General features: G+C 40.1%; 5 protein-coding genes and 1 pseudogene across 5 annotated transcripts; 4 read left to right on the top strand and 2 right to left on the bottom strand.

The window, feature by feature from the left end:
* Nucleotides 1-1,318, top strand: part of LOC130495004 (phytochrome B-like) — a 2,927-nt pseudogene extending 1,609 nt beyond the window's left edge.
* A 971-nt stretch (nucleotides 1,319-2,289) lies between these two features.
* On the top strand, nucleotides 2,290-4,275 carry LOC130512632 (B3 domain-containing protein At3g17010-like). Its single transcript, XM_057010808.1, has 4 exons — nucleotides 2,290-2,533; nucleotides 3,111-3,402; nucleotides 3,489-3,793; nucleotides 3,879-4,275. Exons 1-4 carry the CDS (start codon nucleotides 2,435-2,437, stop codon nucleotides 4,119-4,121), a joined length of 939 nt encoding a protein of 312 aa, XP_056866788.1. The 5' UTR covers nucleotides 2,290-2,434; the 3' UTR covers nucleotides 4,122-4,275.
* Nucleotides 4,276-4,325: 50 nt separating this feature from the next.
* On the bottom strand, nucleotides 4,326-5,639 carry LOC130512614 (universal stress protein PHOS32-like). Its single transcript, XM_057010776.1, has 4 exons — nucleotides 5,321-5,639; nucleotides 5,018-5,127; nucleotides 4,686-4,804; nucleotides 4,326-4,572 (listed from the first exon to the last, which is right to left on the bottom strand). Exons 1-4 carry the CDS (start codon nucleotides 5,502-5,504, stop codon nucleotides 4,494-4,496), a joined length of 492 nt encoding a protein of 163 aa, XP_056866756.1. The 5' UTR covers nucleotides 5,505-5,639; the 3' UTR covers nucleotides 4,326-4,493.
* A 1,658-nt stretch (nucleotides 5,640-7,297) lies between these two features.
* Nucleotides 7,298-11,588, top strand: LOC130495162 (phytochrome B-like). Its single transcript, XM_056986380.1, is given in 6 exon segments — nucleotides 7,298-7,566; nucleotides 7,672-9,663; nucleotides 9,740-10,538; nucleotides 10,620-10,910; nucleotides 11,129-11,315; nucleotides 11,317-11,588. Coding segments are annotated over 6 exon segments (3,327 nt in total). The 5' UTR covers nucleotides 7,298-7,559; the 3' UTR covers nucleotides 11,368-11,588.
* A 71-nt stretch (nucleotides 11,589-11,659) lies between these two features.
* Nucleotides 11,660-13,334, bottom strand: LOC108856664 (probable pectinesterase 67). The gene is made up of 5 exons (XM_018630518.2): nucleotides 13,035-13,334; nucleotides 12,715-12,877; nucleotides 12,429-12,635; nucleotides 12,097-12,344; nucleotides 11,660-12,022 (listed from the first exon to the last, which is right to left on the bottom strand). The coding sequence occupies exons 1-5, from the start codon at nucleotides 13,283-13,285 to the stop codon at nucleotides 11,857-11,859; spliced, it is 1,035 nt and encodes a 344-aa protein (XP_018486020.1). The 5' UTR covers nucleotides 13,286-13,334; the 3' UTR covers nucleotides 11,660-11,856.
* Nucleotides 13,335-15,174: 1,840 nt separating this feature from the next.
* Nucleotides 15,175-17,006, top strand: LOC108863462 (probable protein phosphatase 2C 42). The gene is made up of 4 exons (XM_018637896.2): nucleotides 15,175-15,614; nucleotides 15,718-16,088; nucleotides 16,170-16,406; nucleotides 16,518-17,006. The coding sequence occupies exons 1-4, from the start codon at nucleotides 15,293-15,295 to the stop codon at nucleotides 16,728-16,730; spliced, it is 1,143 nt and encodes a 380-aa protein (XP_018493398.1). The 5' UTR covers nucleotides 15,175-15,292; the 3' UTR covers nucleotides 16,731-17,006.
* Nucleotides 17,007-17,360: the final 354 nt, after the last annotated feature.

Genomic DNA, 17,360 nt, shown 5'->3' with positions numbered 1-17,360 from the left:
CACTCTTTGCTTTAGGTGTCAACTTAGTGTTGCTTTTCTCGTTTTCTTGTTCTGTTTTGTGACAAGACCAACTTGAGGATTAGAGTTGAAAGGTTGAAACTTTAGCATTCAAGTTCTTTGATATAACCTGACAAGAACGTTAACTGTTTTTTTTTTTTCACATTCTTTTCATTTGCATGTTGAAACCAGAGAGCGTTTCCTTACGACTTCATGATGAATGTCTCCAAGGAAGACTTCTCCAACAAGATGGTGATAAGAGCGCAGTGGGGAGGCTCATGGGAAGTAGACATCTCCAAGAACCCTAGGTTCTACTACATGGAGAAGTCCGGATGGAACCAGTTCGTGACCGACAATGCTTTGGGAGCAAACGAGTTTGTGACCTTCACTCACAAGGGACTAATGTGCTTCGATGTCAACATCTACAGGAAGAACGGCAAGGAGATTCTTGTACCTCAAAAACCCCACACAACGACTCCATTTAGTAAGCTTTTTTTGTCTTTTGATTCTTTGTTGAAACATATGAGATTATGAAAGAAGAAACCAACTCGTTAAAATGATGGTGCAAACAGGTGGGATCAAGAAAGAAGAAGGTGAGAGGAGCTACAAAGATGTGAAGAACGAAGATGAGTCCATGGGAGGAGGAGTTGAGCTCGCTGCTGAGGCCAAAACAGCCAAGACGAAGAAGAACGCTGTGGAGATAGGTGAATCATCGAGAGGGGCTGCACTTAGAAACAAGAAAGCTGAGAAGATCAAGAAGAAGAAAGCTGTTCCAAAATTCAAAATCACCATCAAGAAATCATACCTCAAGATATTGGTAAAGACTAATACCAAAAACACTCAACAGCCATACTACATAGTCTCTACATTGGTTGATCACGTGAATCTCTGTTGTTGTTGTTGTTTTGCCAGGGAATCCCAAAGAATTTTTATGAGGAGTACATCAAGAATGGGTCTATGGTGTACAAGATACGTCACCCCGAAGGAGAGGGTTCATGGGAGGTGCTTTGCTTGGGGAGGAAGACTCAAACAATCTTCTCAAGTGGATGGAGTCAACTGGCACGAGAGTACCCATTATCGATTGGTGATAGGTGTACCTTTCGTCTCATCAAACCTACCGAGTTCGTCCTCACCTCCAGGAAGGCCAAAGAGGAGATCATTGTGATCGATTGATGAAACAAAATGTTTTAGCTAGTGTCTTGCTTTTCTTATTATCTATGGAGACAATATGCTATCACTTTTAGATTATGTGTTGTGTTTCCGTGTGTGCACTGTTATTTTCCCTAGACTTTAACTTGGTGTTGTCTGTTTATGAAGTTAGCTTGAGACTTTTTAACTTGATTTCTCTGTTTATGAGTTTACGATCAATGATCAAAGAAGCAAAAGACTACAGTATTTAGTATAAATGTAGACGCTAAAACTCTTAATATCTAAAGTTTTGTTGTTGACAAAAAAAAAATATAAGAATTTGTTAACCGAGGATTTTTCCTATTTTAAAGGAAATCAATTTTTCAGACAGAAAATATGATCTTTCGGTTTTAGTTGACAATACAATTTTATGAGTTTGATGTGAAAACATAATTATGATTTTAGTGGGTTAAATTAATTTTAGGGGTTTAATGGCAAAACGGCAAATTTATTATTTCCAAAAACTTTTATTTTTTGGAAATAATATAATTTTATAATTTTAGCAGAAAACATAATTATACAATTTTGGGGAAAATATAATTTCACAATTTTAACGAAAAAAAAATAATTTAACGGTTTTTGATGGGAAGTGTTTAACATTGTAAGAAGCGTTGTTATATAATGCATGTATGTGTGGTGTGGTGTATATGTGTGTTTGTTTTCTTTATGTATTGTAAAAACACATTACTTTGGTGTGTGATCCAGACTGATCCAGAAGGTGATCTCATCTTTGTACCATAGTTTTCTACTTTTCAGTTTCTACAGAAAAAGTTTCCTGCTTTGACTGGATGTAAGATCAAATTTACTAATAAAAAAACTAGCTTGATCACTTTTTTCGGACAAAAAAACTAGCTTGATCATAAACAATTATTAAATAGTAATATTAGTTTTATTTGTTGGAGAGTGTAGAAAAAAACAAAACGTAAAGAAGGGTAAGTTTGAAGTGTGTCCTATTGCCACATCAGGGATTCTCAGGTACTCAAATTGGCATTTGATTTTGCGTGTCTGTGTAGTCGGGTTTAACAGCTCTCTTTGTGTCTTTTATGTTTGACTACAGACGGATGCTTTTCACAGTTATAATGAAAAAGGTAAAACACTTTGAAATGGAATAACGAGACATACTTTTCTCACAATACCAGAGATAGCCATAGAAACTAGAGAGAGAGAGAGAGAGAGAGAGAGAGAGGTAGAGTGAAGAGGTTTTAAGTTTAGATAGAAGAAGAAGAAGTGTTGAAGGAAAGACATAGAGATGGGGTGGGACCGTGGTTTTGCTCGGGTTAAGGAAGAAAGAAAGAACTTGAGCTTCTTCAAGATATTCCAGAGTGCAGATTTATCCTCCGAATCTATGGTAACTCTGTTCTAAACCTCTTCCTTGTCCTTTAACTTTGTGCAGATTTCTTGATAACTCTGTTTCAAAAGCAGAGTTTTTTCTCTTGTGGGTTTCAAAGTTAAAAGATTCTTCAATCTTTCCAGCCTTTAGGTTGCTTTGTCTCGTTTAGGTTACTATATATGGATCTTTTCTCTCTGCTTTTCTCGAATTCTTGTTCTGTTTTGTGATAAGACGAACTTGAGGAATTATAGGTGAAAGGTTGAAACTTTAAGTCTTTTGATGTAAACTTGACAAAAAAGTTAACTGTTTTTACGTTCTCTTCATTCCATGTTTCAAAAAGCAGAGTCTTTCTCTTTGTGTTGAGTTTGTTTCAAGTTAAAGATTCAATCTATTGGGTGTCTTTGAAACTGTCGGAATCTCTTAGTCTTTAGCTTTGATTTGTCTCGTTATGTAACTAAGGAAGTGTCCTAGTTTGTTCACGAACTTGATGCTTATAGTAGTTTTACGTGAAAGGTCAAAACTTTAGCCTTCACGCCTTTGATGTAACTTGACAAGAAAGTTAACTTGTATTTGCATTTTTTTTTTCAAAAATCAGAGAGCGATGCCTTACAACTTCATGAAGAATGTGTCTAAGAAAGACTTCCACTACAAGATGGTGATAAGAGCGCAGTGGGGAAGCTCGTGGGAAGTAGACATCTCCAAGAACCCTAGTTTCTACTACATGGAGAAGTCTGGATGGAACCAGTTTGTGAGCGACAATGCTTTGGGAGAAAACGAGTTTGTGACTTTCACTCACAAGGGTTTAATGTGCTTCAATGTCAACATCTATGGGAAGAACGGCAAGGAGATTGTCACACCTCGCAAACCCCAGACAACGACTCCATTTAGTAAGCTTTGAGTTTTAACTTATTTTATGAAACAGATGAGATTATGAAAGAAGAACCAACTCGCTAACAATGATGATTCAAAATAGGTGGTGGGATCAAGAAAGAAGAAGGTGAGAGCAGCTACAGAGATGTGAAGAAGGAAGATGAGTCCACGGGAGGAGTTGAGTTGGAAGAGGAAAAGAAGAAGGCTGCTGAATCCAAAACATCCAAGAAGAAGAGCAAGAGCAAGAAAGTGGAGAAAGGTGAATCTTCAAGAGGAGCTGTGCCAAAAAAGAAGAAAGCTGAGAAGGAAAAACCATCCAAGAAGAAGAAGAAGATCAAGAGAAAGAAAGTCAAGAACGGTGTTCCAGAATTCAAAATCACCATAACGAACTCATACCTCAAGTTCCTGGTAAAGATCAGATACCAAAAGACTAAATAAACAAACTCAATAGTAATACTGTAACGTCTTGATACGTGAATCTTTCTTTGATCAGGCAATCCCAAAGATGTTTGAGGAGGCGTACATCCCAGATGAGTCTAAGGTGTACATGATACATAACTCGGAAGGGAAGGGTTCATGGGAGGTGCATTGCTTGGTGAGGCAGACTCGTACAATCTTCTCAAGTGGATGGAGTAGACTCGCACGTGAGTACCCTTTATCGGTTGGTGATAGGTGTACCTTCCACCTCGTCAAACCTACCGAGTTTGTCCTCACCTCTAAGAAGGCCAGAGAGTAGATCACTGTGATCGAGTGATAGAAACAAATGTTTTAAGTGTCTTGCAGCTTTCTTATATCTATGGAGACTATATGATATCGCTTTAGTTTATGTTTTGTGTTTCTGAGTTTGTATTGTCACTTTAAAACTTGCTTTTCTCTGTTTATGAAGAGACTTTAACTTGCTTAATCTGCTTATGTTTCCCCAATGATTAAAGTAGTTAGTAAAAACTGTTGACATGATTGAAAAGAACAATACAAACTAGTTGGTCCAAAACTGAAAAAGAGAGCTTTATTTATAATAGAAGGTTGAGCATAAAAGGTGCACAACATAAGCAACATAAAACCAGTTTTCATGTTCTCTAAGCAAATGACGTGAAGGTCAAGACAAAGCTCAGGGGTGAGCCTTCACGACGGTTACAGGGCATGCCACATTGTTAACAACATGGTTGCTAACACTTCCCATTATCATTCTGCCAAAAATAAAAGAATGATCCTTCTTATCAATATGTGTAATTTATTTTTTCACTTCAAACCAATGTTTGGGATCTTGAAAAAAGATGGAGAAAGAGGAGAAATATTTAACCTCTTAAGGCCACCAAGGCCTCGGTTACCGATGACAAGGCTTGATAGAGGAATGTGTTCAGCAGCTTCACATATCTTCTCACGAGGATCGCCCCAATATATCTTCATCACTACTGTGATCTGCATCATGTTTCACAATAACAGTTGATCTTGAAGTTAACAGAAACCAAATTAACACTTAGTCTTAAAAGAAAGTTTCATTCATATGGATTGATATATGTTTTTTTTTTGTTTTTGTCACAAACTCACAAGGTCACAAATAGCTTTGCATGAATTTTATGGACAATTCTTGCAACTACTATATCCATCCAAGAAGGGAATCAAGAAGCTTACAGATTTCTTCATAGCGGCAGTGTTGGCAATGTCAAGGGTTTCAATATCTGGCGTCACTGCATACTTCTTCATCACGGCAGCTTCAGAGAATTCTTTCAGTGGAATCAAAGCTGAAATATTGCAACACAAAAACAGAGTTCAACTATTAATATGACCAGGAACCATTAGCTCTCATCATGTTCCAGAGACATGCAAAACAAAACAAACAAACAAACAAAAAGAGAAAAAAGGAACACAAATCAAACGATAAATAAGTTTAAGTTTTTTTAACAAAAAGATCAGATAAAGGCTAAACAAGCGTACGTGATCCAACGGCCTCCCAGAGCTGCATCTCGCTGACCTCGTAATCCATGTCGTGAGCGACGGTGATGAGGATTAGATGATCGCCATCACGAACGACGTTGTCAATGGCCCAGTTCAGAGCTTTCTTGCTGCACTCCGAGAAATCCACCGCCACTCCGATCTTCCGACCACCACTCTCCTCCATATTCTCTCTCTCTTTCTATGAATATCTTTCACAACGAAAGCTCGATTCTTTATTATCTTCTCTCGAAGACAAATGATGTATCATGTATGTAGGGGGAAAAGGACTATAGCCTAGGGAGACTGAATCCTCCGAAACGCTGTCATGTGATCTGTATGAGTACTGGCCGTTGGATTGATTCGAAAACGATCACAGCCTTGTCTTAGAGAAAATAACGGACAAATTATGCCTATTCCAACGTGAACTTTGTTACAGTACATATTCCATCATAAACTCAATAAAAATTTAAAAAGTCCTCAATCATTTATTCGGATGATTAAATAACTGACATGATATTTTCGTTAAAATAATGTCATTTTGTAAATATTACAAAATTAAAATTTTGAGTTTTACAAACTTTGAATCCACAATTCGAATCTACGTCGTGAAGCCTTTTATCCGCCGAGACGTGGATTAAAAAGGTGTAAAACTCAAAATTTTAATTTGGTGGTATTTACAAGGACATCATTTTAAAGAAAGTGTCATATCAGATATCTAATCATTCGAATAAACGATTGAATAACCATCATTGTGATGTTGGTTAGAGAAGCGATGTTATCCCCACAGATGTACCCCTCAGTACATGATCTTGTGGGATCTATACACGTTCTGCTAGAGTCTCTTTATGGGTGGCAATGTACTCACGTGGTGGAAGGCCGTAATAAGCCAGTGTCTGATATTGCCTGGAGTGTCATAAAAAAAAAGGCTCTTATCTTATATCGCTCGTGGGGGTTCTCGTTGGCTGCAGAAGTGCTTAACTGCGGAGGCCATGTGTAGGTGATATGCTGTTGCAGAGGTGATTAGTCTACCTGTTCTCAGGCCTCGACTTCTGCAATGTTTCGGATGTTCTATTAAGTATTTTCTGATACTTTTGTCGTTGTTTTCATTTTGTCTTTATTTAGGAAGGTCTCATCCTTCCCTTGTACGCTGCTTTTCTTTACAATCAAAACATTTCAGTGTTAAAAAAACCCATCATTGTGATCTATATATATATATATATATAAGTTTAAAATTTTATTGAGTTCATGATAAAATAGACATTATACTAAAATTGAGATGAAATAGGTATGACCCAAAAAATTAGGTTTGAAATATGTCATTTTCCATATTTCACCTAGTAGATTTTATCCATCTTAAGCGACGATGAACAAATCACCATTTCAATATTGATGGTAAACAGTCATAAATATTGTCACGAGCAGGTTTGATATTTTGTGTTTGTTTAATTGTTTTATAGAAAGATGATCAAGAAACTATAAGAAAGTAATTAGAGTTTTACCAGAAAAAAAAGAAAGTAATTAGAGAAAAAAAGAAAAAAAAAGGAGAAAGTAATTAGAAAAGATAATCACCATCCTTTTCTCAATTACGTTTACCTTTCATAGTATTTAGACAATGAAACAAACTGAAACCAAACTGAATGAAAAAAGTACGATTTGAATTAGTAGTACTAATGATGCGAGTTAGATTCGATTAAATGGTAGATGTCCTTAACATTTGACCACTCCAGGGGCTTCCACGCGCCACGGCCCAGAGGCCACGTGCGCGCACTAGAGAAGAATAAAGCATACATAGCCCACGTGATATTGAGCCAAACTCTTTGGATCTTTCTCCCTCACAACACGCAAACTACAGGTTTGGGTTAAATTGACAAATAGTAAAACCTTTAGGGTGATTTCTAAAATAAATAATAATATTTAACATGGACAAAACTCAATCAGGAAAAGACAAAAGACGCTGACACTCCCTCTCTCTCGGACACACCTCGCCTCTTCTGCTTCAATTTCTACCTTTTACTATCCTCTCACTGTCTCCGATCCCAACTTCCCATCCTTCTCCCCCCCACCCCCTCGAAATCTCACTTCTTTTTTTTTTCTCGGGAAAATCTTTATTTTCTCAGAAAGATTTTAAATGATTTCCTCGGTTTCAATTATCTGCAGAATTTCGAGAATAATCCCCCCAAAAGTTTCTCTCTTTTTTAATAGAATCTGACGTAATCACCAAAATCTAGAACCGCCCCAGATGAAAAGTTAACTCCTTTATGTCCATGGGGACCTCCAGCTTTCATATACTCATCATTTGACGCTGAGTCCATCCTCCATCACTAACAACAAACTACCCAGCATGGTTTCAGGTGTCAGCGGCGCCGGCCGTGGCCGTCACCACACGGAGTCAATGAGCAAAGCCATACAACAACAGTACACAGTCGACGCGAGACTCCACGCCGTCTTCGAACAATCAGGCAAATCCTTCGACTACTCAAACTCCCTCAAAACGACAACGTACGACTCCTCCTCCTCCTCCGTTCTTGCCGAGCACCAGATCACCGACTATCTCTCGACGATCCAGCGCGGCGGCTACATACAGCCTTTCGGTTGCATGATCGCCGTCGAAGAGCCCACCTTCGCCATCATCGCCTATAGCGAGAACGCGCGGGAGATGCTAGGCCTCCTCCTCACTCCCCACTCAGTTCCCATCCTCGCCATGGGAGCAGACCTCCGCTCTCTCTTCACCCACTCCAGCTCTCTCCTCCTCGAACGCGCCTTCTTGGCTCCAGAGATCACGCTCCTCAACCCGGTCTGGATCCACTCCAAGAACACCGGCAAGCCCTTCTACGCGATCCTACACAGGATCGACGTCGGAGTCGTCATCGATTTAGAACCATCCAGAACCGAAGATCCGGCTCTCTCTATATCCGGAGCCGTGCAGTCGCAGAAGCTCGCCGTTCGCGCCATCTCTCGGTTACAGTCTCTCCCCACCGGTGGAGAAGAAGACATCAAGCTTCTCTGCGACACCGTCGTGGAAAGCGTCAGGGACCTGACCGGATACGACCGTGTGATGGTCTACAAGTTTCACGAAGACGAGCACGGAGAAGTTGTGGCAGAGAGTCGGAGAGAGGATCTAGAGCCTTACGTCGGCTTACATTATCCCGCCACTGATATCCCGCAAGCGTCGCGGTTCTTGTTTAAACAGAACCGCGTCCGGATGATCGTCGATTGTCACGCTAAACCGGTTCTCGTGGTCCAAGACGAAAAGCTGACTCAGTCTGTGTGTTTGGTTGGCTCTACTCTTAGAGCTCCTCACGGTTGCCACTCTCAGTACATGGCTAACATGGGGTCTAATGCCTCTTTAGTGATGGCGGTTATAATAAACGGTAACGAAGAAGATGAGAGTGGGAGAAGCTTTACGAGGCGGCTTTGGGGTTTAGTCGTTTGCCACCACACCTCCTCTCGCTGCATACCGTTCCCTCTGAGGTACGCCTGCGAGTTTCTGATGCAGGCGTTTGGTTTGCAGCTCAACATGGAGCTGCAGTTAGCTCTCCAGATGTCGGAGAAGCGCGTGTTGAGGACGCAGACGCTGTTATCCGACATGCTTCTGCGTGACTCTCCCGCAGGGATCGTCACGCAGAGTCCAAGCATCATGGACCTGGTGAGATGCGACGGCGCCGCGTTTCTCCACCGCGGGAAGTACTATCCTTTGGGCGTTGCTCCGAGCGAGGCTCAGATAAAAGACGTTGTTGAGTGGTTGCTTGCGAGCCACGCCGGGTCGACCGGCTTGAGCACTGATAGTTTACGCGACGCCGGGTATCCGGGTGCGGCTGGACTAGGCGATGAGGTGTGCGGTATGGCGGTCGCGTGCATCACGAAGAGAGATTATCTCTTCTGGTTCCGTTCCCACGCGGCTAAAGAAGTCAAATGGGGTGGCGCTAGGCATCGTCCTGAGGATAGAGACGATGGGCGGAGGATGCATCCTCGCTCGTCTTTCATCGCGTTTCTCGAAGTTGTTAAGAGCAGGAGCCAGCCGTGGGAGACTGCGGAGATGGACGCGATTCATTCTCTCCAGCTGATTCTGAGAGACTCTTTTAAAGAAGCTGAGGCAGATGGTGCGGTTCAGAGTTGTGGAGGAGTAGGTGCGGTTGCGAGAGAGATGGTTAGACTTATTGAGACAGCAGCTGCGCCTATATTCGCTGTAGACTGTGGAGGACGTGTGAATGGATGGAACGCTAAGATTGCGGAGTTGACTGGTCTCTCTGTTGAAGAGGCTATGGGGAAGTCTTTGGTCTCTGATCTAATATACAAAGAGAATGAAGAAACTGTTGATAAGCTCGTTTCTCGTGCGTTGAGAGGTATATTTATTCAGGTTCTATAACTATGTTTGCATTGTTAGTATACACATTAGTTTTGATTTCGTGCGTTTTTCAGGGGACGAGGACAAGAACGTGGAGGTGAAGCTGAAGACTTTCAGCCCTGACTTACAAGGGAAAGCGGTTTTCGTGGTTGTGAATGCGTGTTCGAGCAAGGACTACTTGAACAACATTGTCGGGGTGTGTTTCGTTGGACAGGACGTTACCGGTGAGAAGATCGTTATGGACAAGTTCATCACCTTACAAGGAGACTACAGAGCCATCGTCCACAGTCCCAACCCTTTGATTCCGCCGATCTTTGCGGCAGACGAGAACACTTGCTGCCTGGAGTGGAACACTGCGATGGAAAGGCTCACCGGTTGGTCTCGCGGCGAAGTGATCGGGAAAATGCTCGTTGGTGAAGTGTTTGGGAGCTGTTGCAGGCTCAGAGGTCTTGATGCGTTAACCAAGTTCATGATTGTCTTGCATAACGCGGTCGGTGGTCAGGAGACTGAGAAGTTTCCTTTGCCGTTCTTTGATCGGAACGGGAAGTTTGTTCAGGCGATGCTGACTGCTAACAAGAGGGTTAGCCTCGAGGGGAAGGTTGTTGGAGCTTTCTGTTTCTTGCAGATTCCGTGTCTTGAGGCTTTAGCAGTCGAAAGAAGGCAGGAGACAGAGTGTTTCACAAAGGAGAAAGAGCTAGCTTACGTTTGTCAGGTGATAAAGAGTCCTTTGAGCGGTTTGCGTTTCTCAAACTCGTTGCTGGAAGGTACGGAGTTGAATGAGAATCAGAAACAGTTTCTTGAAACGAGTGTTTCTTGCGAGAAGCAGATCTCGAGGATTGTCACTGACATGGATCTTGAAAGACTTGAAAACGGGTTAGTTTAGGCGTTTGGTTGGAACTCTCTATAAAATGGTTTTTTGATAAGATTCTAAATATTGTTTTCTCATTTAATCAGTTCGTTTGAGCTGCTTAGAGAGGAGTTTTATCTCGGAAGTGTCATCAACGCAGTTGTAAGCCAAGCGATGTTCTTGCTGAGGGAGAGAAGTCTTCAGCTGATCCGTGAGATTCCTGAAGAGATCAAATCAATAGCTGTTTATGGAGACCAGACAAGGACTCAACAGCTATTAGCTGAGTTTCTGCTGAGTATCATCCGGTATGCACCGTCACAAGAGTGGGTAGAGATCCATCTAAGCCAAGTTTCAAAGCAAATGGTTGATGGTTCCTCCTCTATCCGCACAGAATTTAGGTACACAGTTTCATTGTTCTCACTGTTCTTCTTTGTCTCCTCATATCCCGGTTTTTGGTTATTGTTTGTTTAGGTGGTAGTTCTGGTTTTGATTAAACCGGATTGGGAACTTTTACAGAACCATAACCAGCAGAGAGACTCTGTTTTAAATGTTTTCAAGTTAGCAAAACTAAACTTTGGTTTCATGAATTTGGTTTCTCTAAATTTTGCGGTTTCAGAATGGCGTGTCCAGGTGAAGGCCTACCTCCAGAGTTGGTCAGTGACATGTTCCACAGCAGCAGGTGGACGAGTCCTGAAGGGTTAGGTCTAAGCGTGTGTAGAAAGATTCTAAAGCTCATGAACGGTGAGGTTCAATACATAAGAGAGTCAGAACGCTCCTATCTCTTCATCATTCTCGAACTCCCATGTTCCTCCTTTATCAACAACTAGCGGCGACATGATGTTGTTGATGTCATAGGCACTCACACTTATATAAGTTAGGAGAAGAGTTTGTGTTGTATGTGTATGTGTTTGTGAGTCTAACGACACTGGAGGAGGATAGAGAGTTTTTTTTTTTGTTTCCGGTGAGATAAGTAGAGAAGAGGAGATTGGTTTGCGTTTGACTCACCGGAATAGAAAACGTAACATGTACTTATAGAGTCTGTAACACTTTGGTTTCTATTTTGTTTGCACTGTGTATATTTTGATAACTCGAGAGAGAGGCAAACGAATGAAAAGAAAGAAGATATGATCATAGTTCAGGTTACATATATTATAAAAATGGAAATTATCTTATATAATGTGTGCAAACGACATAAGAATTTTCCAATCAGTCTACAATCATTTTAGAGTAGAACAAAAAGAGAGAGAAAACTATTTTGTATAGTGAAGAAAAGAATGGGTCCTTCTTTCTTCATATGTTTTCTTTTTCCAAGCCAAACGGGAGACACGCACAGATTAAGGAGCTCTAAGACTTTTGCTGAAGCCAAACAGGGAGCCAAGAAGTTCCATCAATGAAATCAATGGACAAGAAAGACTCAACTTCTTGTTTGGTAAGTTCTTTGGCCCAATCTGATCTACCTTGTCTCTCAGCACCTGGTCCATGACACTTATACTCCGCATGGTATAAATCCCTGCTCAAATGTCTCAAGAATATTAGTATAAAACATGAACAATAATCTAGTATAAAAAAATAATGGAGACTAACTTGGTTGAGCCGTCGTAGCTCCAGTTGGTCCAACCGCTAGGGACAACGGTCTTGGAAAAGTAAGTCTTGGCAAAGATGACCCGAGAATAAGGTCCTTTGGCTCTGCCTAGGTAAACCTCATCGATTCCGTACACTTTGCCTCTTATGAACACATAACCCGTCTTTTCCTCTGGGTGTTCCCTGTGGTGTGCTGTGATTGACCCATATGGTTTCACCCTCTTGTCCGATATCACAAATATCTCACAATTCTGTAACAATTTTAGAAATTTTCAAAATGTGGTATATTATTGCCGGTCTATATGTTATGTTCTAGAGAATGTTAAAAAACGTACGTTGAAAATGGAAGTTGCACGACCGAAGATGAAGTCGATGGAGCCTTGGATGTAACTCTCGTGGTAGTAATGTCTACCTTTGTTATCAAACAAAGTGTTGTGCAAGCTGTAGAACGCACAATGGTAAAACGCAACTTTATCAGCCGCCACAAACGCTGCCACCGATTGGTTGTCAGACGTGAACGCCTGTCCGACCGGTGCATCATTCTGTATATTCATCACACAAGTTCATTAAGACACAAATGTTACGTACGTAATCAAAATCTACCTTTGTGTTAATACATACCCTGATGCTGATACCAAAAGCAACGAAGTGATTAGCTTCGACTTTGAAAGTGGCTGAAGCAACATTGTCTATCGAACTTTGCGATGATTCGATGACTGTCTTTCCTCTTCCGTTACCCCTCATGAATATGAAAGGCTTGTTCTCTGGAATGTGCACTCTCTCCCTATTTTTCATAAAAGATAAAAAAACATCAAAATTCAAAATAAATGTATGTGACAACAGTAATGCATATAATAACTATAACTTGGTTATATATGTATGTTATGTAGCATGATTGCGCGTATGAAGTAATGTAAAAGGTTAAACCTAAGTAAACGTACTTGTAGATTCCTTTACGGACATGGACGATAATCCAATTAGAGTTACCAACAGGGACAGCATCAATGGCTTTTTGAACCGAAGTGTAGTCTCCCTTCCCTTCAATATCGACGATTATAGATCTATTTGTTGCAATTTTTTCAGTTAGAAGCGGCGCGTCAAACTTCATACTTTCCAGTGCCGATGCGTCCGAACCCCATACGGACATTACAACAAGGGCTAGGAAAAGGACCATTCCTGCTCGATGATCCATCTTTATCTTTTGGGGTTTTTAGTTTTCTTTTTGGAATGGGGATGTGAGAAAGATCTTATATGGTGAAAAAGAGGTTAGATTTAAGAAAACAGGTTTTTAAATTTAGGGTGTTCCGTTGTGTTTGTTTTGTTTTGGGAGGTAAGGGTTTAAACAGGTTTTTTTAGGCAACGGTTATTTTTAGACAACATTTATTATTGATTAATGGGTGAAAACTACTTTGAGTGATATTTCTATCTTTGGTAACAAAGAAATCATCGTGGTATAAATCTTTAGTTGTCAACAAAAATATATCTTAAACACTACATACGTATTACTTTTGACTAATTTCGTTTTTTTTTTTGTTTTCTTGTATTCATATATTGTTTACTATGTTCTTCCCATTATATTATCATATCGTTTATAATCTAGGATACATCCTCCTTCACATGACAATATCATTGATTCATCGTCATAAATTGATATTATGACTTATGAAGATGTGTAGTAGACATGCATGCAATGCTCTACACCAGTATTGTTTTAGCTATACAGGTTGTCAACTAGGTGTTAAGTGCTAATCTAACAAAAGTATCTACAAGTACTTCGCTCAATGGCCATGCCAAACTGAAAAACGGCCAAGTTCACCAATTAAAAAACAAATAGTGTATCCGTCAAACTGAATTTTCTTTTTCTTAGTAAGACTTTTTTATCTCTATAAATGAATTAGAAAGAAAGACTTCTACCGGATATTTTATAGTTTCTTTAGAACATATGAAAAGCCAAGAAATGATAATTTTTAATAGAATTAAGCGGTCTCTCTCCATATAAAAAAATGCGAAGCATGGTTCGTGCCTTGTTCTCCATAAGTTAGGATTTAAAATTTCAATGTGGGTCAACAAAGAATGGAGGCATGAACTAGCCAGTGTTTATCTAACAGGCGTATGAATCTTCAAAAGCTAAGGTTGCATACGTTGGCTTGACTTCCACTACTCCACAGCTAGTAGACTTGGACATAGCGAACATCCAATATCTTGAATAAAACACACATACTGATGGTTAGGGAAAACTAGGCTCCCACGTGGGGAAGTTTTTACTTGGACATAGCCAACATCCAATAGCTAGTAGACTTGGAAAGATTCAGAAATGTATCGGTTGAAGGAAATAGAGAAACGACTTCTCTTAATTATAGCTATGTCAAACATATTACATCTGAAAACTTATTTGTATAAAAAATTGAAAGATAGAGAAATAGTGAATGAGTATGTAGAAATATAAAAGAATGCAAGTCGCCCCATGGTCGGTCTCCAATATATAAAAACATACACACATATTATATTTTCAAATACCATATGAATGGGTTACTAATAAAAATTTACTAAATAGTTGTATTTTCTTTATTCACCATTTAAGGGAAGAAGATCGCTCTCTTCATCAGACAAAAAAAATTACAAGCGGAGAGAGTGTCCTGAGATATTTCGGGTTCAATACAAAACTAAAAATATAGGTCTTAAATGATAATTAAAATTTTTAATTAACAAAAGAAAAACTGAAATTTACAATATTTTCAAGCTGACAAAATTTTATCAATCCTAAAAATTATCTTTTTACTTTTTTATATAGATAAAGAAAAAAATCAAAGTTTTATTCTGTTATAAATTTGATTAGAGTTCATTTTGACATCTGCTAAAAAAAAACAGTATAAATTGCAAGCTTTCAAGTATAAATTGCAAGCTTTCAAGTGATCAAAATTATTGGCCCCATACTAATGTATCTTGAGTATGTGCTCAAGACCGGGCCTGGCTCCTCTACGACCGGACAGAACACGATCGTCTGCTAACGTGCGCCTAAGACTCCTTATACTACGCCTAACCTCTTATCATACGCATCTTCTCTCCCATTAAGACATATACTACTCTCTCCCACTCTCCCGATCTAAAAAAAATCAAAATCTCGTTCTATCGGAGTAGTAAGTAATCCAAAGTCTTACTAGGGGGTTTAGGAGGAGTGTGTGTTCCCGAGAGATGTTGAATGTCAGGTTCATTCATGAATCTGCTTTCCCTCTGCTTCAAGCCGTTCGGGCGCCTCACCTCCTCCGATAACAACAACAACAACAACAACTCAGAGTCCGGCGGCGAAGGCAAAGACGGACTCCTCTGGTTCCGCGATCTCGGTAGATACAGCGGCGGAGGAGGAGAATTCTCGATGGCTGTGATCCAAGCCAACCAGGTCCTCGAGGATCAGAGCCAGATCGAGTCCGGAAGCTTCGGGACTTTCGTCGGAGTTTACGACGGTCACGGTGGTCCCGAAGCTGCTCGTTACGTCTGCGATCACCTCTTCAACCACTTTCTAGGTTAGGTTCGTTTCTTGTTAATCCTTTTTTTTTTGTTTTGTGATTTTGGTCAACGGTCAACAACCTAACTGCTTTTTAATTGGTTATGATATGATGATGCCAGAGATATCAGCGGAGACGCAAGGGGTTGTGACTAAAGAGACGATAGAAAGAGCGTTTGGTGCGACTGAAGAAGGGTTCGCTTCTCTTGTCTCTGAGGTGTGGAGTACGATGCCTAATTTAGCAACTGTTGGGACCTGCTGTCTGGTTGGTGTGATATATCAGAGTACTCTTTTCGTGGCGAGTTTGGGAGATTCGCGGGTTGTTTTGGGAAAGAAAGGGAACTTTGGTGGTGGAGTCTCTGCTGTTCAGCTGTCGAGTGAGCATAATGCTAACAACGAGGATATTCGTTGGGAGCTTAAAGATTCGCATCCTGATGATCCGCAGATCGTTGTGTTTAAGCATGGGGTTTGGAGAGTTAAGGGTATCATCCAGGTAGTTAGTTACCTAATGGTTATTAATTAAGCTTTCATAGTTTCTTGTTAATAATGATTTTCATGTGTGGTTTATATATAGGTTTCGAGATCTATAGGAGATATGTACATGAAAAGGCAGGAGTTTAATAGGGAACCTATCAATCAAAAGTTCAGAATTGCAGAGCCGATAACGAGACCGTTGATGTCTGCGACCCCCACAATACTTTCTCATCCGCTGCATCCGAATGATTCGTTTCTCATTTTTGCGTCGGATGGTCTTTGGGAACATTTGAGCAACGAAAGAGCGGTTGAGATTGTTCATAACCATCCCCGCGCTGTAAGTTTTTAAACAGAATTGTTGATATGCTGTGACTGTGTGGGTTTCCTTGATTGCAATCGTGTTAAATATTTGATTTGCTGCACTGTGTCTACGTCGTTTTGTCTTCAGGGAAGCGCAAAGAGATTGATAAAAGAGGCACTTCAGGAGGCAGCGAGGAAAAGAGAGATGAGATATTCTGATCTGAAGAAGATTGACAAGAAAGTGAGACGCCATTTTCATGATGACATCACAGTTATAGTAGTGTTCTTGAACCATGACCGAGGCCAAACCAACTTAACTCAAGACTCATCGCTCTCTGTCAGGAGTGCTCTTGAACACTGAAAGCATACTTTAAAAATTACAAAAAGAAAATTAAAATGTTTCTTTGGTCTTCTTAATTGGTGGATTTGAAAAAACTGAGCAACATCGAAAGACAAAAAATGAAAAAAAAACGAAAAACGACATCGTATTTAGTAAGATGTTTTGACTCTAGTTTCTCATCCAGTCTGCATGGTTCTCTTCTGGTTACTAATTTTTGTGCTCGTCATTATAAGTTGTGCTGTTTGTCAAAACACTACATGCCGTTTTATTTATACGTATGTTTATGCCATTTGACTAGAGGTGATACGTTAAGAGATTGAACAGAGAAAAATGGTCTTTAGCAACGGTTCTTATATCAACTGTTTAAGAGTTCTTATGAGAATTTTTGAAACTGCTATCTTTTTAACAATTGTCAATATATTATTAACTCACACTTGATCAAGTCTGTTGATCAGATTCCTCTTTTTTAAGTCTGCTTACAAACACTTCTCAATTAGCCTGGATACTGCACATAGAACAATCCAACTCAATCCAACTCTGAGTAAAGTGCCAATAAACTTGTTACCATTGCGTCCTCTAAGTGCCAAGGGCATTTATAGTTCTTGTTTTTGATTCTGAACACGGTCTTGTACCATTCAGAACCTTTTTGAG

This window comes from Raphanus sativus, chromosome 5, assembly GCF_000801105.2.
Source record: "Raphanus sativus cultivar WK10039 chromosome 5, ASM80110v3, whole genome shotgun sequence".
NCBI lineage: Eukaryota > Viridiplantae > Streptophyta > Magnoliopsida > Brassicales > Brassicaceae > Raphanus > Raphanus sativus.
The sequence above is the reverse complement of the archived record's forward strand: the minus strand, read 5'-3'. Positions and strand labels throughout refer to the sequence as shown.

Excerpts from the sequence above, each read along its gene's own strand:
- LOC130512632 (XM_057010808.1), top strand. The coding sequence starts at position 2,435 with ATGGGGTGGGACCGTGGTTTTGCTCGGGTTAAGGAAGAAAGAAAGAAC. Across the intron at positions 2,534-3,110 it reads ATTTATCCTCCGAATCTATG|AGAGCGATGCCTTACAACTT; the intron begins GTAACTCTGTTC and ends TTCAAAAATCAG. Across the intron at positions 3,403-3,488 it reads CCAGACAACGACTCCATTTA|GTGGTGGGATCAAGAAAGAA; the intron begins GTAAGCTTTGAG and ends GATTCAAAATAG.
- LOC130512614 (XM_057010776.1), bottom strand. The coding sequence starts at position 5,504 with ATGGAGGAGAGTGGTGGTCGGAAGATCGGAGTGGCGGTGGATTTCTCG. Across the intron at positions 5,128-5,320 it reads CTGGGAGGCCGTTGGATCAC|CTTTGATTCCACTGAAAGAA; the intron begins GTACGCTTGTTT and ends GCAATATTTCAG. Across the intron at positions 4,573-4,685 it reads GGCCTTGGTGGCCTTAAGAG|AATGATAATGGGAAGTGTTA; the intron begins GTTAAATATTTC and ends TATTTTTGGCAG.
- LOC108856664 (XM_018630518.2), bottom strand. The coding sequence starts at position 13,285 with ATGGATCATCGAGCAGGAATGGTCCTTTTCCTAGCCCTTGTTGTAATG. Across the intron at positions 12,636-12,714 it reads CTTTTGGTATCAGCATCAGG|AATGATGCACCGGTCGGACA; the intron begins GTATGTATTAAC and ends ATGAATATACAG. Across the intron at positions 12,023-12,096 it reads AGCTACGACGGCTCAACCAA|GGATTTATACCATGCGGAGT; the intron begins GTTAGTCTCCAT and ends ACATTTGAGCAG.
- LOC108863462 (XM_018637896.2), top strand. The coding sequence starts at position 15,293 with ATGTCAGGTTCATTCATGAATCTGCTTTCCCTCTGCTTCAAGCCGTTC. Across the intron at positions 15,615-15,717 it reads CCTCTTCAACCACTTTCTAG|AGATATCAGCGGAGACGCAA; the intron begins GTTAGGTTCGTT and ends TGATGATGCCAG. Across the intron at positions 16,407-16,517 it reads TTCATAACCATCCCCGCGCT|GGAAGCGCAAAGAGATTGAT; the intron begins GTAAGTTTTTAA and ends TTTTGTCTTCAG.